General features: G+C 51.5%; 1 protein-coding gene across 1 annotated transcript in view; it reads left to right on the forward strand.

The window, feature by feature from the left end:
• Positions 1 to 22,866, forward strand: part of RIN3 (Ras and Rab interactor 3) — a 100,063-nt gene that overhangs the window by 70,764 nt on the left and 6,433 nt on the right. The window contains exons 6-9 of the mRNA XM_039884056.1: positions 968 to 1,364; positions 1,406 to 2,544; positions 4,276 to 4,584; positions 19,206 to 19,337. Coding sequence (XP_039739990.1) covers positions 968 to 1,364; positions 1,406 to 2,544; positions 4,276 to 4,584; positions 19,206 to 19,337 — 1,977 coding nt within the window. The remainder of the gene's footprint in view (positions 1 to 967; positions 1,365 to 1,405; positions 2,545 to 4,275; positions 4,585 to 19,205; positions 19,338 to 22,866) is intronic.

Genomic DNA, 22,866 nt, shown 5'->3' on the forward strand with positions numbered 1-22,866 from the left:
ACGAACGACGGGTCTCTAAAATTAACAGGCTGAACAAGACCTGGGTTCGCTGCTTGAGTGAGCTCAGAGTGGCTGACAGGCAACGAAATTGTTCTCAAAACATTGTGCCCTGTGCCCTTTTTGGAAAGTCCTGAGCTTCCATCACATTCTCCACAGGGCTTGGTACCCGGAACTTAAACACTCCTGAGCTAGTCAACCCCCAATGTCCTTTCAGCTTGGATGTTTCGTGCCCCTCACCCAGGACAGCCTGGCGCTAACCAGCGATGCCTGGATCGGGACAGACTTGCTTTGGTGGCTGCAGCCATGGGCTGGGTCCAGGAGGGCTAGGTTAGGAGAAAGGCATGAGCTCAGCAGTACAGGAGACCCTGCTTTCTGACACGCACACACGCGCGCGCGCGCACACACACACACACACACACTGGGGGCATGGGGCAGCTTCTTATGTTAACAAGATGAACCACAGTCAGAATCGTTGTGCAGTGGACAGGGATTCCCCCCTGGGAGGGTCAGGCCTGAGCTCAGCAGCCACAGCCCATACGCTTGTTCTGCCTCCAGAGAACTGCAGCGGCCAGAACGAGCCCCATGCACCTTCCCCGTTGGGACCCCATTCTAAGGATGACTAGACGGAGGCCTAGAATAGTCAAGGGACATGCCCCAGAGCACCCAACTGGTCAGCTGCGGAACTCTGGGCTTTCTGTCCCCTCCACGGTGGGCCCTCACACACAAAGGGACAGAGCTGAAGCGGAGCCTGGCCCCACCGCAGCCTGGCCCCACCCCAGCACTGCACGGAGGATCTCATGGGGCGTCCCCTCTTGAGGCAGGAAGTGGTGGAAGAGGCCTAAAACAGTCCAAGGGGGGAAAACAGCTCCGGGAGCAGTGAAGTAAGAGCTGCGATGGCCCTCCCATGGCCCTACCCCCATCCCGCCAGCTCCGAGACTGACTGCTTCTTCCTATCTTCTTCCCACAGGCTTCTGGGACTCCTCACTGAACTCCCGGCGAGCAGGTGGGAGCCCGGCGGAGCCCCAGAGAGACCCAGCCCCCGGGGCGCCCACACCCTCCACCCTCAGGTCTGCGTCCCATTACGAAAACTGCTCCTGTGAAATCGAACTCACCGTAGGGAATGACCGCCTGTGGTTTGTGAACCCTATCTTCATCGAGGACTGTGCCAGCGCCCTGCCCGCCGACCTGCCACCCCCTGGAAGCTGCCCCTCGCACCCGTTGCCTCCCACCTCTGACGCTACCTCACCCACCTCCAAGTGGGCCCCTCGACGCCCAGCGCCCCCTCCCCCATCGGCCCCTCCTCATCCCCCCAGCCCTGCCCGACCTCCTCCTCCCCCAGCTCCAGCCTGGCTGCTGTGTCCTCTGTCTAAATTTTTCCCAGTGGCTGCTCCCCCACCTCCTCCAGAGGCTCTTCCTCCAGCCTCCCAGCACTGCCCCCGCACCTGCCGCCCCATGCCCCAGGCCCCCAAGACCATCCAAGCCAGCTGCCCATGACAGCCTGCGAGAGGCTCCCATGCCCCCCCACAGGCCTGGGCCCCCTCAGGGAGGAAGAGATGAAGCCGGGGGCAGCCCCCGGCCCCCTCCAGCAGGCCCTCGTCCCTCCAGGGCCAGGGAAAAAGGGGCTTCCCGCTGCTCCTCCCAGGCGCCGAGTTTCTGAGAAGGTCTCTCTGGAGGACCAGAGTGTGGGGCAGGTAGACAAGGGCGTGACAACAGAGGCGGACCAACTGGGTCTCTCCAGGGCTTCCCTGCTCAGCCTGCCTCCCCAGGGGACCTCAGACAGTCCTGGGGACAGGCCTCAGAGGACCACAGAGCAAGGCCAGGAAGCAGTGGCCAAAGCCAGTGATCTGGGCAGCCTGCCAGAGTTACCGAGGAAGAGCCGGCAACCCCCAGTCCCGCCTCCTAGGAAAAAACGGATTTCCCGGCAACTGGCCTTCGTCCTCCCAAGCCCCTTAGAGAGCGCCGAGCTGTCTGCGGAGCAGGTGGCCCCTGAGAAACCCACCCCCAGCCCACCCAGGGAAGACCATAGCCCTGCCTCCCAAGTCGGGACTCAGAGCCTGCAAGCCAAGGCTGGCGCCCGACCCCACAGCACTTCGGAGTTCAAGGGCTCCCTAGCCTCCCTCTCAGACAGTGTGGGAGGACCCGCCTCAGCCACAGATCAAGACTCCTACTCCACCAGCAGCACGGAGGAGGAGCTGGAGCACTTCAGCAGCCCCAGTGTGAAGAAGAAACCCTCCATGATCCTGGGCAAGGCACGGCACCGCCTCAGCCTTGTGAGCTTCACCAGCGTCTTCCAGGCCTTTCTGTCCAATGACCGCAAGCTGTACAAGAAGGTGGTGGAGCTGGCCCAGGACAAGGCCTCGTATTTCGGCAACCTGGTGCAGGACTACAAAGTCTACAGCCTGGAGATGATGGCGCGCCAGACCTCCAGCACCGAGATGCTGCAGGAGATTCGCACCATGATGACCCAGCTCAAGAGCTACCTGCTGCAGAGCACAGAGCTCAAGGCGCTGGTGGACCCTGCCCTGCACTCCGAGGAGGAGCTGGGTCAGTCCTGGGCATGGATGTGGGGGGGCGGGAGGTAGGAGTCATCCTAAATAATCCACTCTTTCCCCAAACTAACCAAAATAACCGCTCTGCTGTTCTGCCTCGGGCTTCTGGGTTCTGCCCAGGTGCCCAGTTAAATGGTGGAAGAACTCAACCCATATAAGAGGCTAGATAGGACACCCCTCTCAGGATGCTCCTGGTTTTATGAGGGAGACAAATCATAAGGAGCAATTTGAGGCAAAAGAAGTACTAGCACATGGGGCTGCAGAGGGCCAGCCAGTCTCAGGCGGGAGGCCTGGTGGCTCTCAGAGGTGCAGGACCCATGGAGGGCCAGGCCACATTCCTCTCCTTTGGCTCCTGAGGAGACAATAGTGTGACCCTCCCTCTGGGGACAGGGTAGAGCCAGAAAGACTTCCCAAGAATATTTCCCTACCATCACCCAAGGCAGCTGAGCGTGGCCCTGGGGTCAAGTTGACATGGATTCCTTGTTCAGCCCCTAACTAGCTGAGTGACTCACCATCAGAGCCTGAGTTGGTCCATCTGGAGAGTGGGGCTAATGGTACAGCAGCTGCGAGGTCAAAGCTGACTAACTCCCATTCTACTACATCAGTGGTCCTCAACCTTTTTGGCACTAGGGACCGGTGCTCCTATGAGAATCTAATGCCTGAGGATCTGAGGTGGAGCTGAGGCGGTGATGCCAGCGCTGGGGAGTGGATGCAAATACAGATGAAGCTTCGCTTGCCTGCTAGCCGCTCACCTCCTTCTGTGCAGTTCAGTTCCTAACAGTTGCTGGGGTTGGGGACCCCTGCACTAGATGATCAGGGTACCTCTTAGATAAGATGATATGTGGACAGTGAAGAGATAAGCCATGTGAATAGCTGTGAAGTGACTTCTCCAGGCAAAAGGAATAGCAGGTGCAAAGGCCCTGAGACAGGAGTAGACCTGGCAGGTAGTGGAGCTGCAAGGGGGACACTGTGTCTGGAGCAGCATGAGCGGAAGGACGCAAGCAATAGTGAGTGGGAGGGGTCACAGGGACAGGTCACAGAGGGACCTCGAAGGGCTCAGGGAAGACTTTGGCTTCTATTGTCCATGGGATGGGAGCCATTGGAGGGTTCTGAGCACAACAATGTCACGGTCAAACATGCCATAACAGGATTACGCTGGTTTCTGTGTTGAGAATGGGCTATAAGGGGGCAGAGCAAGAGACTTCTAACAAAACTCAAGCCAGAGAGGATGGTAGCCCAAGCCAAGGTGGTAGCCTTGGAAGTGGTGAGAAGTCAGGCTCTGGATATACTGTATCCTTGAGACAAGAGTCGAGTGGATTTGGAGATTGAGAGGGAGACATCAAGAACAATCCCGCCAAACGTTTCCTGGGCACCCGGGCGTTCCACGTCCGGCAGCACAAGTTGGACACTGCACAGCTGCCATGTGAACAGTGCCCTCTGAAATCGTGTTCTAGTAGGCGGCCCTGTGAGAGTTTCATCCATGCCAGGTTCTGTGAGAGGGATTAGGATACAATGTATCAGCCCAAGGGCTCCTGCGCCAGCGTCTTCTCAGTGCGGCTTTCTGTTGAATGTGCTACACTGTCTCGGGTGTCAGACTGCAGGGTGTAACCACTGGGGCTATGAGGATGTCTTCCCAGGGATCAGAAGATGGGGGTCAGGCATCGAGCCCCGGTGGCAGGAGCCCTGCCGCTGGTGTCCTCACCCTCCCATTCTCCCCCTCTTACAGAAGCGATCGTAGAGTCCGCCTTGTACAAGTGCGTCCTGAAGCCCCTGAAAGAAGCCATCAACTCGTGCCTGCGTGAGATCCATAGCAAGGATGGCTCGCTGCAACAGCTCAAGGAGAACCAGCTGGTGATCCTGGCCACCACCACCACCGACCTGGGCGTGACCACCAGCGTGCCAGAGGTGCCCGTCATGGAGAAGATCCTGCAGAAGTTTGCCAGCATGCACAAGGCCTACTCGCCCGAAAAGAAGATCTCCATCCTGCTCAAGACCTGTAAGCTCATCTACGACTCCATGGCCCTCGGCCACCCAGGTAGGTGGGCAGCCGGAGGGGGCTGGGCTGGGGGCTCTCTCCAGGCTGTGATGTTGTGTGGGTCTGTGACTCCTCCCTGCCATGGCCTCCAGAGCCTCGGGAAGACACTAGCAAAGCCTTCGCGGATGAGGCCTGCTGGGGCAGGACGGGGCCTGGCAGGGATGGAGTCCTTGAGCACCCCTCAGGGGTTACCTGGGCACCAGGAGGAGGACCGTGGTTGGCTGGCAGCAGGCAAGGAAGCCAGCCCATACCGCGCCTTGGTGTGAACTATGAAAAGGCGCTGTATTAGTTTCCCAGGGCGGCTGGAGCAAAGTACCACAAATCAGGCGACTTCAATAACAGAAATTTATTCTCTCACAGTTCTGGAGTCTGGAAGTTGGAAGCAAGGTGTCAGCAGGGTCGCGCCCCCTCTGAGGACTGTAGGGAATGATGTGTGTCAGGCCTCTCTCTCAGCTTCTGGTAGTTCCTTGGCTGGTGGAAGCACAAGTCCAGTCTTCACATGACACTTCCCCCGTGAGCGTGTCTGCCTCCAAGTGTTCCCTTTCTGTAAAGGCATCGGTCATATTGGATCAGGGGCCCGCCCTACTCTGGTGTGACCTCATCTTAACTAATTATATCTGCAACCACTCTATTTCCAAATGAGGTCACGTTCCAAGGTCCTAAGGGTTAAGACTTCAACATATGAATTTTGGAGGCAGCCAATTCACCCCATAACAGCCACCTAAATCAGTTAGCATGTAGTATTGCTCACCAGTTAGTGAGGCTGGCCTGGTCAGGTAGGCCTGAGCCTAACTGGGTCATCTCGTGGCTCTGTGGCCAGAGCGGGTTGTTTGGAGGCCAGCTGGTCTAGGATGGCCTTGCTCAGACATTGAGTGATTGTCTGGCTATTGACGGGTCTGAAATGGGAATGACTGGGCCACGGCTTTCTCATTCTCTGGCGGGTTAGCCCAGGCTCGGGCCCATGGCAGAAGCTGGTGGTCCAGGAGCACCCCTTGAACTGGCATGATGCCACTCTGACATAGTTCACTGACTTGTTTAGTCGCAAGGGCAGCCCAGAACCGAGGGGTGAGAAACGAGACTTCCTTTCTTGGTGGGAAGAGCTGCAAAGTCACATTGCCAGGGGTGCACATGTAAGGAAGGAGATCATTGGGAACTATTTCTATTCCATTTATCACAACGCTGCTCCAGGCCGAGAGGGACAGGCATTGCTGCATCATGGTGCCCACCTTAGCAAACAGTGTGCTGGCTGGATGAGATCCCCCAGTCACCCCTTTCAATTGGATGCCCTCGTGCAGTAAGCAACCTGTGTAACTGTGCGTGACAGCCATGGTAACGGAGAGTGGCAGGATCATTACCTGTACAGCCACACAGTCGTGGGTTCAAATTTTTGATTTGTCACTTACTTACCTGTGTGACCATGAATGATTTACTGAACCGCTTAAGGCCCAGTTTCCTCACGGGAGGAAGCTGTTTTACAAAAAGGGGAAACTAAGACCCCCTGATGGCTCCGAAGTCTCACTCAGTCAAGTCACTCGTGAATATCGGAAACAACAGATGTAAAATGACCTCAATGCACAGCACCTAGTAGGCTCATTGGTGGCTGTTTTAGAACGAGAAGGGTTCTCTCCACCTCCCTTGGGGATGGGCAGGCCGACAGAAAGCATTGTTAGTAGGTGACTGGGGGACGCTGCAAGGTCCCCTCACCCTGGAAAAGCTCCCCTCACAGACCTTCCCCATCTGAACCTCCAGTGTGGGGAATCGCTTCTCCTGGGTCCTGCTGGGACTTGGGGTGAAGTCACGGCCAAGGGCTCTACAGGAGAAGCTTTGGGCCTGAAAAGGGCAATTGCATTCTCAGCAGAGTCCCAGTTTGTTCAGAAAGCTCAGCGTTCCCGGGATTTGAAGTTCCTGGCGGTAACTTCAAACACAATGATTTTGCTGACAGTGGATTTGCATACGAAAAACCGGAGAGCAGGGAATGGGGGAGGAATGGCTACTTTTGAGAGAAGGAAAAGAAAGGCAGTTCCTCGAGAGGGCATGCCCGACACCGGGTGCGAAAGAAAGGAGCGGAACAGGGCTGAGTTTCCCCATCCTCGGTGGAGCGGGGCTGGGTCTCTGCTGATGCAGAAGCCCATTCCAGGCGGGAGAACCTGAGCCCAGAGATTCAGGGGAGGGGAAGGCTTTTGTATAAAAATTCCCCACCAGGAACAGATGAGTTTCTCACCAAGGAACAGACAGCATGTTCTCCTCCTGGTGCTGGGCGAGCGCTGGACTGTGTGAGCCCAGTGGCTCCCGATCTCGCCACTGCCCGTGGCAGGTCAGGGCTGCCCCACCTGGAGCCTCCCCTTCTTCACCTGGGAGGAAGCTGGTTCTGCAGAGAAGAGCGGGGGCTTTGGGATTTGTTTGCAGGCCTGGGTTTGAACTTTCATCGCCTTCAGGGCCAGGGGGTGGAGAGAATACAGAAAACGCCTGAGTGGGGTAGGCCCCGAGAGGCACCTCCTTTCCAGAGCCTCCATCTTCTCACTTTTAAGATGCGGCTGGGAAGGCCTTTCTCAGTGCTGTTTTGAGGATCAGATGCCACCAAGTATGTGTGTGGGCGTCCAGCGGATATTAGGGTGCTAGAACGGCTGCCTCCCCGCAACGTTTCCAAGAACATAGAGGCTGAACGCACTCAGAGGTTTCCACGCTGGGTTCCCAGAGGCACCCCAGGGGACACCAAAGGGACACAGGCAGGCTGGGCCCCACGCTGGCTTCACCCCAGACAACTCTGCTTGTCCCTGTTTGACATAGTTTTCCACTGTGGGATTTTGTGTGAAATAACCAGTTTTGCTGCTAAATTTTTTGGTGTGTTTTTTTTTTTTTAACTTTTCATTTAGAAATAATTTCAGACTTCAAAAACTTGAGGAATAGCAATAGTAGATTAATAGGGGGACATCATATATCCTTTGTAGATTATTAATATCTTACCCATTTGCTTTATCATTTATGCCATCTCTGTACATACTTATTTTTTTTTTTTCTGAATCATGTAAGGGGAAGTTGCATACATCTTGGCCCTTGATCCCTAAGCACTTTTCTAAGACAGGGGCATTCTCTTACAGAACTACAGTTAAGTCGTTCCCTTCATAAATTTACACCGATATAACATTTTTATCTAACCCACCATCAGCATTCTAAGTTGTTACTTGATTCTTTCTGGCATTTCTTTCTCTAAGTGAGGATCCAGTCAAGGGTCAGGTATTATATTAGTTGTCATATGTCTTCAGCTCTTTTAATTTGGAACATTTCTAAGCATTTCTTTGTCTTTTATGGCCCCACCCCCCACCTTTCTTTTTTTTCACTTTAATGAAAGTTCCTCATTTTGTGTTTGTCAGATATTTCCTCACGATGAGATTGAGGTTATGCATTTTCAACCAGGTCTTGACCGACTCTTAAATTCTCCTCTGACTTTGACATTCAGCGGTCTGAGGACCAGACCCTTACCACCAAGCATTTAGCTCATACCTCCCTGCTGTCGGACGTTTCTAGTGGCTCGCTAAAGTGTGGTCTGCGACCACCAGCGCGGCAGAGCCCTGGGCAGACCTCCAGCTCGGATCCTGCCTACCTCCTCTCTAAGCAGAAAACAACCCTTCCCTCCCACCCAGCCTGCCCAGTCCCCTCGCCTCCAGGGAAGAAGTGATCCCACTGCATGAAGCTGGCAGCAGTAACCATGGTACCCCCATGGCCCACTTGAGGCAAAGATAAATTAGGGCCTGGCTGCTGGTGAGACCTGTTGGAACAGTGGGCAAAGGGTTAAACTTGGAGACACAAGACCTGAGGTAACTGGCCAGGCCATCTTTTCCAGAAAGATAGTTGCTATTAATGCCCATGATACAGACGGACCAGGATTCAAACCTAGAAATTTCTCATTCTAAAGTGGTGTACTTTTATCACTATACCAAGCAGCTAACCTAGAAACAGATCCCAAGGTTTCTAAATCACCATCAAGTGCTTCCTCCAGCAAAGCAGGCAGAACAGGAGTTCACGGACACAATGGCATTGGATACACTTGGCCCTCCATCCTGCAGCCAGGAGGAGACTGGGTTTCTCATGGACATCATGAAGCCCAGTGACACCAGTTAGAACTTCTAGAATCATGTCTCCCATTACTTTGACAAACGGGTTTTTCCCACCTCTTCAATGTCTAAGACCAGACCTCCAGGGCTGGCCCTGCTCTTGGGGAGAAACAGATTCAAGCCTAAGGACTTCGCTCTGAGAAGGAAGGGCAGGAAGAAAGGAGGAATGCAGTGTGTGCAAATGTGAGATTCTTTCTAAAAGAATGTGAAGAACCTTCTTCTAACACAGACAAAGAGCAGGCAAGATCCAAGAGACAGTGAAGACCACCTACCTGCCTTTTTCTGTTCCTTCAATAATCTGTGTAAATACCCTAACATTATACTTCAAGAAATGGAACCTGGCTCCTGACCCCAAGGTACAGGTGATTGGATGTGGAGGCCAAAGAGGTAGTCTCAGAGTCCCAGCATCCCTCAGACCTCTTGCTGTCTACCTCCCTGACAGAGACCACACAGTCAGCTAGGAATCTGCAGCTGGTTCAGGCAGAGGCTGAGAGTTGAATGGAAGAAGGAAACTCAGGGGAGACCCCAGGAGCATAGAACAAAAGGCCGGTGACATTAACCGGAGGTGGAAAGGACAGAGAGAAGTCAGGCCTCTTCGGTTTTTAAAAAATCTATGTTAAAAAAATCTATGTTAAAATATCTAAACGAATTTCTGGTGATAAATGTCAACCGTGTTTATCGTTGAAAAAATGATTAGTGTTTTGGTGGGTTTCTTTCTGGTGTTTTTTGAAATAGATCTAGATAGGTAGCTATATAGGTAATTAGTTAAGGAAATACTTGCTGCTAAATACTTGCAGTAACAGATAAACCCTGCACTCTCTAACTTGATAGAAGTTCATTTCTCACTCATGTAAGTCCAGTCGAATGGAGAAGGGTTGGGGGAGGGGGAGGAAGCTCTGTTCCATAGAGTCATTCAGGGACCCAGGCTGAAGGAGAATTCTAGGTGTCCCTGGACAATGACATTCAGATAACAGAGAGAGAAGGGGACGCACATCTGGGCCAAGCCTGAAAGTAAAGCACAAGCTTCCTTTTATACCCCACACAGAAATGGGCTTCAGGCCTTCTGAGATGTCATATTCTGAGGATTCAAAGACCCTCTCGTCTTGCATAAGAACCACATCTAACTTTTCTCACGCACCAATAACCCAGCAGGCACCATGCTAATCATTTCCACCTGTCTTGTTGAACTCTCACAACCACCCACAAGGTGTGGACACTCTTGTTATCCCCATTTTATAGCCAAGAAAACAGGCTCAGCGAGGTCAAGTAGCATGCTCAGGGTCACACCTGAGCAGGCGAATAGTAGACCTGAGACTTGGATCTAGGGCCTGTGCTGAACTATTCCACTCTTCTGCCTGTCCAGGGCGACCTGGGGTCAGAGGTGACCTCAGAGGAGGCAGGGCCATGTCCTGGGCAGCCCCATGCCTTCCTAGCCAGGCTGGGACTTTTGGCTTCAGGTCCCTGAGCCCACAGCCTACGTAGCTGGCTGGCTGGCTTGCGGGCTGAGCTCTCCGAAGAGGAACCCAGGGAGCTGGAGTGATTTCCTCAGGGATGTGGCATTGTACAAAGCAGAACTGAGACTGAAGCAGAGTCTGCACAAAGTGCAAACAGCCAAAAAGGGCAGCTTTGGGGGCTCAGTGGGAGAGAAGGGTGGCTTCCCGTCTCACGTCAGCCACAGCCTGCAAGAACTCTAACCAGCCATTTCTCCTCCCCAGGCTCCAGCTCCTTCACCTATGTGTCTGGGAGCTGCACAGTGGTTTCCAAACCAGTACCAGGGAGCTTTCTAGAAGCCTCAGACATAGCCAGAGGCCATCTTGCAGGGGGAATGTGGGGGAGAGGAAACAGCAGGCCAGCCCTGCTGCCCCTATCAGGAATCAGCCAGAGAAGCCAGCTTTTACATAAAATACCCCTTTACAGAAGGCTTCTACTGCCAAAGTAAATTTCAGACCTCCTGTTCTCGATGTTCTCTGCTTCCTGGCATCCTGTTTTTATCAAATAGTTTCGTTTATTCAACAAACATTTATTGACAATATGGATATTGACAGAAAAACCCAGTCCCTGTTTTTAAGATGGTCACAGTTCAAGTGGAAAAACAGCATTAAACAAGCGACAACCACACAGAGTGATAAATGCTATTTATTTAGTCATCTAGCAAATATATTTATTCAACGGCTACCACAGACCAGACACTGTTGAGGCGTTATACCATAAGGTCCCTGCCCCCATAAAGCTTCCATCCTTCTGGGGAGAGATGGGTAATACACAAGGAAACAGAAATACAAAATATATTATCAGATGCTAAAATATGCTACTAGGTTAGACAAACCAGCGTAGGGGTCTGGGGAGTTGGCTGTCTGGGTTGGGAGCTCAGGGGGGCCCCTCTGAGTTAATGTATAATGTTTGTTTTTACATTCTGCAATGATGGGGCCAGGGAAACCCATTTTAAGGGCATTGAACCTAGTTAGTAGGGAGTAGGGTCCTTGGTTATGATTTCCTAAAGGAAGGAAGTGGCTTCAAGTGGGAATCATGGTGGAGGGTGAGGGCAAAGCAGATCACAGTTATCAGCCTGGTGCTGCCCCAGGATTGTTGCATCAGTAAGAGCCCTGTCAACCCATTTGGAGAGGAAGTTATGATAAGACAATAGACCCACTTCTAGATCAGGGGTCTGCAAACTACACCCTGCAGGCCGACTGTGGCCTGCCACCTGATTTTGTAAAGTTTTATGGAAACAGCCACATCCATTCATTTACACAGTGTCTATGGCTACTTTTGTTACAATGGCTGGATTGAGTAATTGAGAAAGAGACCATGTGGCCCCCAGAACTAAAAATATTTCCTATCTGGCCTTTTACAGAAAAAAATGCCAATTCTTTTAGATAATGCTTTCTAGAAGATAAAACCTTATTTTCAATCCATCCATCCATTTGATGCTCACAATGGCCCTACGTGACAGAATTTTATTATTAACCCACATTTTCAGATAAGAAAACTGAGGGTCAGAGTGAGGAGCCTCGGATCACTCAGCTAGTTAAGTGGCAGAATTGGGAGGGGGGTCTCCTAACCCAGTGTTCCTCAGTTTGCATGACCCACATGAGCACACTTCAGCTCATTTTTATCAGAGCTCTCCTCCAAAATCTCCTAGCCGATGAAACACACTTAAAGCCCCCAGCCAAGCTCTTTAAAATGTGATCAGCTCCCCACATCCCTACAGATGGAAACAGATAGCCTTGGGCAAGAAAGAAAGCAGAAATCACCAGGAAATGCAGGCTGCAGCCCAGCAGAGCTTCCAGGGCACAGCCTGGCGGACGCGATCTCTGATCCACGAAAGATATTCCGATCACAGTAGAATTCTTTTGCAACTATGCCCCAGTGTCCCAGTGGCACCGCCTGAGGCCCCACTATGTGCAGGGCTGAGCCCCGGCTTAGGCTCCTGGCTTCATGGGAAGGAGAATGCAGCCATAACTGCCCCTGGGATGTGGCCTGGGATCTGGTGCACGTAAATGTTGCTTGAGCTTGTCGCTGTCTAGTCAGAGAGCCTGAGTGGGCATTTCTCACCCACATCAAGGAAAAGAGACCCAGATTCTATTCTCAGCTCCACTACTGACCAGCTGTGGGTCTTGGAGCAAATTTCTCCCATCTCTGAGCCTCGGTTTTCCCACAATAAGGTTGGACTTGATGAATCCAAGGCCACTGGTGTGTCAAGTCAGCTCATACCAGCTCATGAGAGCTAATTGTGTGCATCTCTTCCTTACTTCATATTCATGTTAGTAGAAGCTGAAGTGGAGCATTGTGGAAATATTTAAGCCATGGAAATGGGCAAACACTACAAATCAGAGCTTATGTTTTTCTTCGAAGAGCCACTTGTTTGGCATTTCCCAGCACACCAGTGTCTACGACCCAAAGCAGACCCTAATATCCTTGACCATGGCAGAACAGAGTGGTGCCCAGTGGGAACACATATGGGGCTCAGTTCAGTCCACTGTCCTCATCCTATGTCCCAAGCCCTGTGCTGGGGGCTGGAAAGGGACTGAGGGTAGGGCGTCAGGGAGACAGAGGTGCAAAGAGGTTAAGTGACTTGCCCACAAGCCCACACAGCCTGCATCCCTACTGTTAGGGATCTCACAGTCCGAGGAAAAGGGAAGGCTCTGAAATAGTCCAGGCGTACAGGAGCTGGAACAGAAGCCATCTAACTGTGCCTGAGGATGTGGAGAGGACAAGGAGAAGTTAGTAAGAGAAAAGCAGGAAGGGTACACCAGGCAGAGGGAAGAATGTGTGCACAGGCATAGAGGGAACGCACCTGTGGAGTTCAGGGAATGGCCCATGATTCAGCGCAGTGGAACATTACGTGAGAGGGCGATGGAGGTAGAATGGCATTCTGCGTTGGAAGCTGCAGAGGGTAGAGTGTGCACTAGTAGCTGAGGAAGTTCAGGAGAGCTTCGTGGAGGAGGTGGAACTTGAAGGAAGAGTGTCGAAGTAGCAGGAACGTGGGATCGTACGTGGAAGAAAGTTAAATTCAAGTCCTGGTTTGCCACATCCTACCCACGTGACCTTAGGCAAGAAGCTTAACTCGCCTGGGACTCGCTTTCCTCATCTGTGAAGTACACACGATGAATCTAATACAGCTCGCAGAGTTGTTTTAGGAATTCATTGATATGTTTATAAAATATGCTTTGTATTTTTATAGAGTCACACAACTGCTGGTACTCTGTGAGAGATGGAAGGCTCGGGCCTATGGAAGGCAAGGGAAGGGCTTGCCAGGTAGGTGGGTGTGGCAAAAACCAAGGGGCAGGAACACAGGTGATCTATTCTGAGGCCAGATAGTGGTTGGAGGACAGCAGAGTCAATCATGCTGGACAGGTGTCTATGGGCCCAGTTGTGGAAGGCCTTGAACATCGCAATAAGAGATCTAGACTTGATTCTCTAGACAATAGGGAGCGATTCGTGGTTCTTGAGAAGAGACATAGCATGATCAGAGCTGTATTCCCAGGAGATGAGTTAATAGACAGCATAGATCAAAGGACAGAGACCCTGCTGGGAGGGCAGGACGGGCAAAAGCAAAGGATGCGTGCAGGAAGCAATCAGAAGGAAGATTCACCTGGGCTCTGGCCAGACTAGACACAGGGGACAGGGAACCCCAGAGGAAGAGGGGCACTCCTAGGCCTTGTACCTTGGGACTTGAGGGGAAGTGGCCTCCTTAATTTAAGTGGGGAGGTCCCAGCAAGGGTTTCCAGAAAAAGGTGACACACACTTTGGCTTGGCCCTTGATTATGGACTCGGAGGCCTTGCTGGGAGCTCAGCATCCATCCATGCATGCATCCAAGCATTCATCCATTCACTCAGCACCGTGCCATGCTCTGTGTGATGCACTGGGAAGATGGAGAGGAGGTGCTCATAGGTAGGTGGAAGGACAGACACGGGAGCCTCCTGCGGTAGGGTGACTGGACACAATGTGGTGGTAACCAAGCAGATGGGCCCCAAAGCCCTTTCTGAGGGTCAGCCAAGATTCTCAAGAAGAGCATGAGAATAAGAAGAAAGAGATAAAGGACTTGCCATCCCCAAAGGCACAGAGCCCCCCCATGTCTCCATCTCTACATCCTCAAACCTAGGACATGAGCTGGACCATCCTTCTGGCTGGAAGTCACTGTCCCCTTAAGCAGAGTTTCTCAACTTGGCCCTATAGACATTTTTGGGCTGAATAATTCTTTATTGTGGAAGGCTGTCCTGTGCATTGTAGGAGATGTAGCAGCATCCCTAGCCTCGATGCCCGGAGTGCCACCACCCTAGTTGTGACAACCAAAAAAGTGACTCCAGACATTGCCAAATGGCCCCTCAAAGGCAGAATCACCCTAGTTGAGAACCACTGCTCAAAAGCAAATTAACTGGCCTGATTGTATTTTTTAGTGAGCTATTGATATAATACCACCCCCCCCCCAAAAAAAGGTGACATTCCTGGAAGCAGATTAAAAATTCAATCAGCCGTAAACCAGTGCATGAATTATAGGTGAATTCCAAAAGGCACAGGCAGGACTTTGTGTCAAAAAATTAAATCATCAACATGAAAAACAACTCCAAGAACAAAAGAATCTTTCCCCAGGAACAATTTAGTCATGTCTCAGGCTTATAAAGGTTTTTTTAAGAAGTCTTTCTCCAAAACTGGTTAATTCTGTGCAAGGCAGACAGACCCAAGAACCTTGAAACAAATCATCAGAGCCTTAGACCACAGAGCTGGGAAAAGAATGGGTATTCTTCTTTGGTGAGTGTGCCCATGGGAGCATTGCAGGAGCACTCCATGTGAATCATTTCGTAGAATTCTCACCAAAACCCCACAGGAGGTCACGTTATCTGTGTCAGTTCTCACATGACAAGAAATACAGGCTCAGAGAGGTAAAGCAATTAGCCCAAGGTCACACATCTACTAAGTAGTGTGCTGGGACCCATACTACGGGATGTCTGACTCTGCTTTTCAGTGCTGTGCGTCACCCAGCCCTTCAGCCTGTTCGTTTTACAGGTGGGAAAACAGGCCACTTGAGAAAGGAGAACATAGATGTCAGATGTCAGTAATAGCCCACCTTTCATTAGCACTTTATGGGGCCAGATCACTTTCATATTCTTTTTCTCATTTTATTCTCTCAAAACCCTGACAGGCCATCAAGGCCAGTGTACTGGCCCCATTTTGCAGATGCAGAAACTGAGGAAAGCAGACCACAGGCATTATGTCCTCTGGAAAACCAACCAAGGATGAGTGGCTATGTGGAGACACACGAGTCCACCCAGAGCCCACTGAGATGGTGCTGGTTTGCGCTTTTTGGGGGTGTGGTCCGGCACCCTGTGAGGGCACCCACCTATCCAGACATGGGCAGTGGGAAACTAATTCCTCCAGAGGGGCTGCGAAATTCAACCTTGAACTCCCACCTCTTTTCGAAGCTCTCTCACACTCTATTTTTTACTTGCATCTTCCTGCTCTCCACTGGAATCCAGAAAAATCAGATCTGAGGGACACAGTGATTATAAGAGGGTTTTAGTGAGTCAATGAATGAATGAATGAATGAGCAGGTGTGTCGTGGCCTGGCTGTTCAGACCATCAACTGGAAGCGCTTTCTACTAGGATTTGCAGCTCACGTTCGATGGAAGTATAGCTTAAGGTATAACTTAAAACACACACACACACACACATCCATGATTTCAACAAAACTGAATTTATTTCACTCTCACGTACCAGCGTAGGCTGGTACGACACTTCATTTCTCCAAGATCCATAGAGACCCAGGCTCCTCTCTTGTCATTCCACCATCACCAATGTTTTCTCCATCCACATGCTCCTCCCCTTTAAGGGCATGGCCTAGAAGCTGAGCACATCACTTCCTTCTCGAATAGCATTTGCGAGAACTTGGATATGTGGCTGTACTTAGCTGCAAGGGAAGCTGGGAAATGCAAGTCTTTAATCTGGGTGGCCATGTCCCAGCTTAAAGTCAGTTCTGTTACTATGAAAATAAAGAGAGATTGGACAGTGGGGTTGTGGGGGAGGAAAGCAGTCTCCAGCAGCCATTCAGGGCTCGAATGAGGCTGAGCAGCTAAAGAACACAAGACCCTCCCTGGAGGGTCCTCCATGACCCCAGAATCACAGTCCCTGGCATGGCTAATGGCTTTAGACTGGGAGGGTCCTGAGGGCTGGGAACCAGCTCTGCCTCACTTCCTTTGTACATGACCTCACACTAGTGCCCACTTGGCTTAGCTGCCATTTACCAAGCATTCGCTATGCGCCATTCACTGCCTTAAGAACCAGCAGTGAGGCCAGATTTGGGTGAAGTGAGTGAAGCACTGGCCTCAGATGCAAAAAACTCAGTAATCAAGAAAAATTATATATGTGTGCGCATGTGTATTTTACATATGTCTACCGTAAGTATTATATATAGGTATGCGCATTTTTAAAAAACCATAGTGATCTTTAGCATAATTGCATAGGCAAAACTGCTCTAATTACAGAATATTTTTATCACCCCGAAAGAAACTCTGTACCTGTTAGCAGTCACTCCCCACCCGCTCTGCTTCTTTCTCTATGGATTTGCTTATCCTGGACATTTCATATACATAGACTCATACGATATGCACAACATGCAGTCTTTTGTGATTTGCTTCTTCAATTTAGCATAACGACTTCAAGGTTTATCAACGTCGTAGTCCTTTTTGCCACCAGATAGGTTTCCACTGTCTGTTCATCCACCAGCTGAGGACCATTTTTGCTGTTTCCACGCGTGGGCTCTTCTGAGTACTGGTGCTATGAACATTTCCGTACACGTCTTTGTGTGAACACGTTTTCATTTCTCTTGGGTATGTAACTAGCAGTAGACCCGCCGGGTCTAAGGTTAAGACACATCATATTTTAATACAATATTTAAAAAAATAAAAGTTAGTGCCAAAAAATCTGTGTCATTTTAAGTGAAGACAGGCTATTATTGTCTGTTTTATGACCCTGCATTATTATGCAATGGGAACAGTCATCTCCAGTCAGCTGGTGGTTCCTGGGCTCGTGCACGTTTGCGTGTTTATGAGGACAGACGATGGAAAGCAAGCAGATCGTTGACACGGGGTTTGATAGTCATGTTTTTTTCTTCTGAGCGTTCATTAACTTTTTCCACTTGGTTCAAAGTGTGAGGGGATATTTTGATAAGTAGCTATAGGAGCATACATTTCTCCTTTGCCACAGGCCCCACTATGGCTCGACGAAGCACTGACCGCCCACGTCATTTCATTTTATCCTCAAACCTCCACCTCATTCTCCGACCTCTCTGCCAAGGTTAGAGGAGGGAAGGACCTTCCCAGGGTCCGCAGCTACTGAACGAGAGAGCTAGGATTCGAACCCAGGCCCGAGGCCAGATGCCTGGCTCTTCACGGCTGTCCCTCTCATGACTTCGTGATGTGTTTGGCCGAGGGAGAGTCTCTTAAGCTCTCTCTGAACCTCGGTTTCTTCTTCGGTAGGTGGGCAAAACAATACCTACTTTACATAGTTGTTATAAGGAACAGATGTGAACACGCAGAGTTCACTATGAAATCTGCCTTTCTTCCCTAGCAGCGCTTGCCTTGAGCTGCGTCTCGAGACAGCGAAATGAATCGCTAAGTGATGTGCTGTAGGAACCCACCAATCATGTTCTCCAAATGAAGCCACATGTGAACGCTTTATTTTAGCCCTAAGGGTCAGAAAAATAATTTGGTTCCCCCAAGAAACAGGTACATTTTCTTCTCATGGACAATTAGAAGATGTAACTGAGTGTGTTTTCTGCTTTGCTTTGGCCACCAGGAAACTCAGAGCCAAATTTATGGCACCAAAGGATTAGTTGTGTGAGTTCTCGCTTATTTGTGTTTTTTTTTTTTCCTGTGGTGTACAGTTTCTCTTGTCATTTATATTTGTCCTGATGTTTACATTTTTATTTAGGTTTTACTGTTTCATCACGCATTTCCTGATAGTCTTCTAAATCCTTGGTAAAACATGCAAAATAGAAATACAGTTTTTGAATGAACTCTGGATTGCTTGGCATGTATTTGAGCTGATTATTAGCCTCACTCAAGACACAAAGGGCAGCATCTCGGTCTGGGCCAGCTGGGGCCAAGCCGGGCTGCGTACCCTCCAGCTGAGTCAGACACCTTTGTCTGAGCCCTGGTCGCCCTTTGGTGAGAGGAAGTGAGAAATGAGTTGGGGACCCTGGTGGCCATTTCTCACTATGCAAAGCTGCTCGGTCACGCTTTCAATGTCCCCGGCGTGCTTGCATGGGCATGCTAAGAGGCCAACTAGGGATGCCGGGAGGACTCTGTCCCTGTAGGAATTCTTGTCCTCGAGGTACAATCTTTGATTGTGTGTTGCCATAGGTCAGTCTTCAGAGCCAAGCTGGGAAGGCATCTTGTAGGCCTGCCTTCCCCTTCTTCTCTTCCCCAAAGCATCTGTTCCTGTCAGGAGGCTCTGAGTCCTGTGAACACCTCCCACAAAAGAAGAAGTGATGAGTTCTTCCTTTCAGAGGCATATACGTTTTAAAAGAAACCCTCAGGAACAGGCACTGCTTAACCCAAAGGAACAAAGGCTGAATGGTGGAATTTCTGATTTTCTGTTTTATAGGTAGAGAGAGAGATGTGTGGTTAAAAGGGACAGAGAACCTCCCCAGGAGACATCAAAGTTAGACAGCTACTTCTGGGCGGGTCCATGAATAAGTGTGATGTGAACTTGGCTGTCAAGCCAGCAGCAAGAGGCATTGAGGGAAAAGAGCTGAGAAAGAGGAAGGGCCTGGGTCTTGCCCACCCCAGCAGAGGGCACTTTTCTCAGTTCCTTCTTCCTAAACCCAGAATGTGTCACAGGCCACCCCAAGTAGTCAGATTCCAGGGTCGCCTCCATCCTAGTAATCATGAGAAAGCAAGAAGGTTCTTCTTCCTCGAGTGACCATCAACCCTTCTCCTGGACAGAGAATCGCTCACGAGGAGAGCCTCACACTCACCACCTTCTGCCTCCTTCCTTCCTCCTCCCAGGCAAGTCCTACGGGGCCGATGACTTCCTGCCCGTGCTCATGTATGTGCTGGCCCGCAGCAACCTCACGGAGATGCTCCTCAGCGTGGAATACGTGATGGAGCTCATGGACCCCGCGCTGCAGCTGGGGGAGGGTGAGTCGCCGGCCCGGGCCCATCGCCCGCCACCCACCCCGGCATACGAGGGGCACACTGCATAGCCCAAAGCAAACCTCCTGGATGCCAGACTCCCCTGAGCCCTGGGGACACAACACAGGGCCCCACACAGGCCCTGTGCTGGGGAAGCTCACAGACTAGCAGGGGAGCTGGCCGGTAAAGAACCACGTCCCCTCTGCTGACATGTGCTGAAATGGTGACAAGCCCAGAGCGCGTAGGAGCATGTCACCTGGGCTGTGCAGTCAGGGAAGGCTTCTAGAAAAGGTGACACCTGAGCTGAGCATTGAAGGATGAGAAGGAACCAGTCGGGTAAAGAAGAGGGAAAGGCATTTTCCACAGAGGGAGCAGCAGTTTTGAGCAGCATAAAAGACAAGGCTGAGCTGGCGGGCGGTGCCCACGGGGAGTCTGAGCAGGAAGTGGGGGTCAGTCCTCAGGCGGGGGTGGCCTGGGGACTCTCAGCCCCCTGGCTCGTCGAGCCCTGGGCCAGGTCCCTTGACAGAGGCAGAGGTTACTGCTATGGGTAAATGCAGGGGTGCGGCCTGCTCTGCCCACCCTCAGTTTCCCTTCCCCTTTCCTCTTATCCACTCCCCCTCCTCACTTAGCCTCAGTCACCCCCTCCGCCAAAAATCTCTGAGACGCAGCCAGACAAGGTACTGGCTCTGAGAGAGCCCCAAGTCGTCCTCTAAGACATCAGCCTCAAAGAACAAAGGAGACTCTCAGGCCCTGAGTGGCCTCTTTGGGCTTTGTGGTTCTTAAGATAAACCGCCCCTCTTTGCATCTGTTTGCATTTTTAGCACCTATCAGTCTCTGGGGTGACAGTTCTGTGAGTTCTTAGAAGCTCAGGGGAGCGTGTAAAGCCGTGAAGTTTACTGTCACATAGAACTCCGGCTTGTGCCCTGGGACCTCCAAAGCTATTTTTTCTCCTCAGTAGTTAAAATTTTCCTGCGGTTAGAACAACCTGTCTTCCAGAAGGTGTTGCAATTCAGGAGAAGCCTGGCTTTCTTCAGCAGTGATTACCAGCCACCCAGTACATCCACCCATCCATTTATCTATCCATCCACCCATCCATCCATTCATCTGCCCATCTATCTATCTACCCGCCTACCCACCCATCCATCCATCCATTCACCCATTCATCTCTCCGTCCAGTAGCAACTCAGTGAGCCCCTACTGTGTGCCAGGCCCCATGCCAGGCACTTGGGCTATAGGGCAAGGCAAGACCACGGGGGCTGATAGTCTCATGAACATGAATGAATGCCTCGTTCTGTACCCCACACTTTGGGGTCTCCACCAAGTCTTCATGGGCCTCTGCCTTAGTTTCCCCAGCCTTGAGCATGCACACGGGAGCAGCCAAGGCTGAGGGGTTGGGCAGAGGCCACAGACAACATTGGTCTGTCTCCCACAGGCCCCATTAACCTGTGAGGAAAAAACAGAAGGGAGTGGGAGACAACAAAGCTCCATCTGGGAGCTGGGAGCAGAACTGGCTTCCATCCCAAATCCTGAGCACCCCATTTCCTAGGACTAGCCCCCTGAAAAGTACAGCAGCCCACCCAGCAATCTCAGTAGGAATATTAGTGGTCTCGTGGCTGCCACACATGGAAGATCAAAACTTTTAAGTGTCAAAAATTACCATAACTAGAATTAGATACTAATAATAAACCAGGGGAAAGTGTCCTCACAAATCAGCACACCTAGAATTGAGAGCCTTAATATGTAAAATGTTCTTACAAATCAACAAGAAAAGCATTAAGACTTAATAAGTACCTGGGCAAAGGCCATGTACAGATATTCATTCAATAGATATGCACTGAGCTCCTGCTTCATGCCAGGGATAGCAGGTCCCTTTTCTCATGGAGTGTCATTACAGTGTGGGGGGAGGGGGACGGCGGCGGGCAGCGGGGAGGGTCAGAACTTTAACAGATTAAACAAGCAAGCAAACAAGATCATTTCACATCTGGTCACATCTGGCAAATGTCGAGAATACAGGAGGTAAGCTGGTGGGATGGAGCAGAGGGGCAGGACAGAGCTCAGATGACCAAGGGAGTCCTGAGCACAGACGACTTCCTCATTACTCTTTCTCTGTTTTCCAAATTTGCCACAGTGGGCATGTGTTGCTCATCTTCCTGGAAATAAGTCATTTACAAATCCTGTTAAAGGACCAGGCCTGGGCCCCACAGGGTTGTGGCAGAGCCTTAGAGAGCATGGGGCTCTGCGGATGGGCCCTGCAGTGGCAGCCATGCCCTGGCTGTTGTGACGCCTACTGTGTCCTCGGCCTGAATCTTTGTGGCTAAATGGAGCTCCGGGCCAGGCACAGGGGCTGAGCAGAAACGGGATGGGAACATCGTTGGCCCTACTACTCTCTCCTTGCGGAACTGCATCCCCCACCCCAATCCTGCCATAGCATCTTGGCTTCCTTCTTCCTGTTCCCGAAGACTATGGGGTTCAGCTGGGCAAGATGAGGTCCTTCGGGCAGGAGCACTGGTCTATTCTGGGCTATAACAAGTGTTTTCGAGACAAGTGAAAGTACAAATAAATACATAAAGGTCTTAAACAGTTCACAGGGCCTGACCCAAGGCTGCCTCCATAACCTGCTGCCTGCCCTTCTTTAGTCTTAATGGCCAGAGACCCCCACCTCTGGCCCCATGCAGGTATTTCAAAGGAATCAGTGGAGTGTTTGATGCGAGTAAGATTCGGGCGGGACAGAGTCTCACCAGCCTGCCACACACCGCCCCTCCCGGCAGCGCTGCCCACAGACAGCAGTGTCAGACCCTGCCCATGGAGACCAGGGGACAAACCTCACACCAAGCCGCACACACCAGGAGGGGGGATGGTTTGCATGAGTGCCTCCCTGCACCCCTCTTTGTTCCGAGTCCGACAGCCAGGGTGTGAAGTCACCACACCCAGGTCAGGCCCAGCCTCACAGGTGTCGGCCTCCGGTTATGAAATGACTGAGGGTCTCCAGCTTGGGCAGAGGCTCCCACCCACCCTTCAAGTCTGCCAGCTGGCAGACCTCCATCTAGAAGCATCTGGGCCCAAGGACAGAGGGACAGAGAGCGGGTGGGGGGGGCGGTTCCTGCGTCTCCCCAGCTTCACCCTCCTGTACTGGCTGGGTGATGGCACACAGGGTGCTCTGTCACCAAAGTCCCTGAGATGCATCTAGAGGGGGAGGGGCAGGGGAGGCAGCGTCTCTGCTGGCCAGGCCTTGCCCTTGGTCCTCTGTAGAGCTCAAAGCCTCCTGGGATGGGTGCGGGCCCTCGGGGAGTCTCCATTCTTGAAGACTCCGTTGCTCGAATCTAAGAGGAGAACGAACATAGGATGTAGTAAAAAGAGCAGTATGGAGACTGGATTTCTGTCCCAGTTCTGCCTCTGATTGGCTAGAGACCTTGGGCAAGTCGCTTAACCTCTCTGACTTGGGAAAGGGGAGGTGTTGGGCTAGATTTGGGGTTTCCAAACTGTCTGGGCACTCTAGTGTTCTGCAGAGGTAGCTAAGGGCAGGACGGGAATGAAG

Source organism: Pteropus medius, unplaced genomic scaffold, assembly GCF_902729225.1.
Source record: "Pteropus medius unplaced genomic scaffold, Ma_sr-lr_union100, whole genome shotgun sequence".
NCBI classification, from domain to species: Eukaryota; Metazoa; Chordata; class Mammalia; order Chiroptera; family Pteropodidae; genus Pteropus; species Pteropus medius.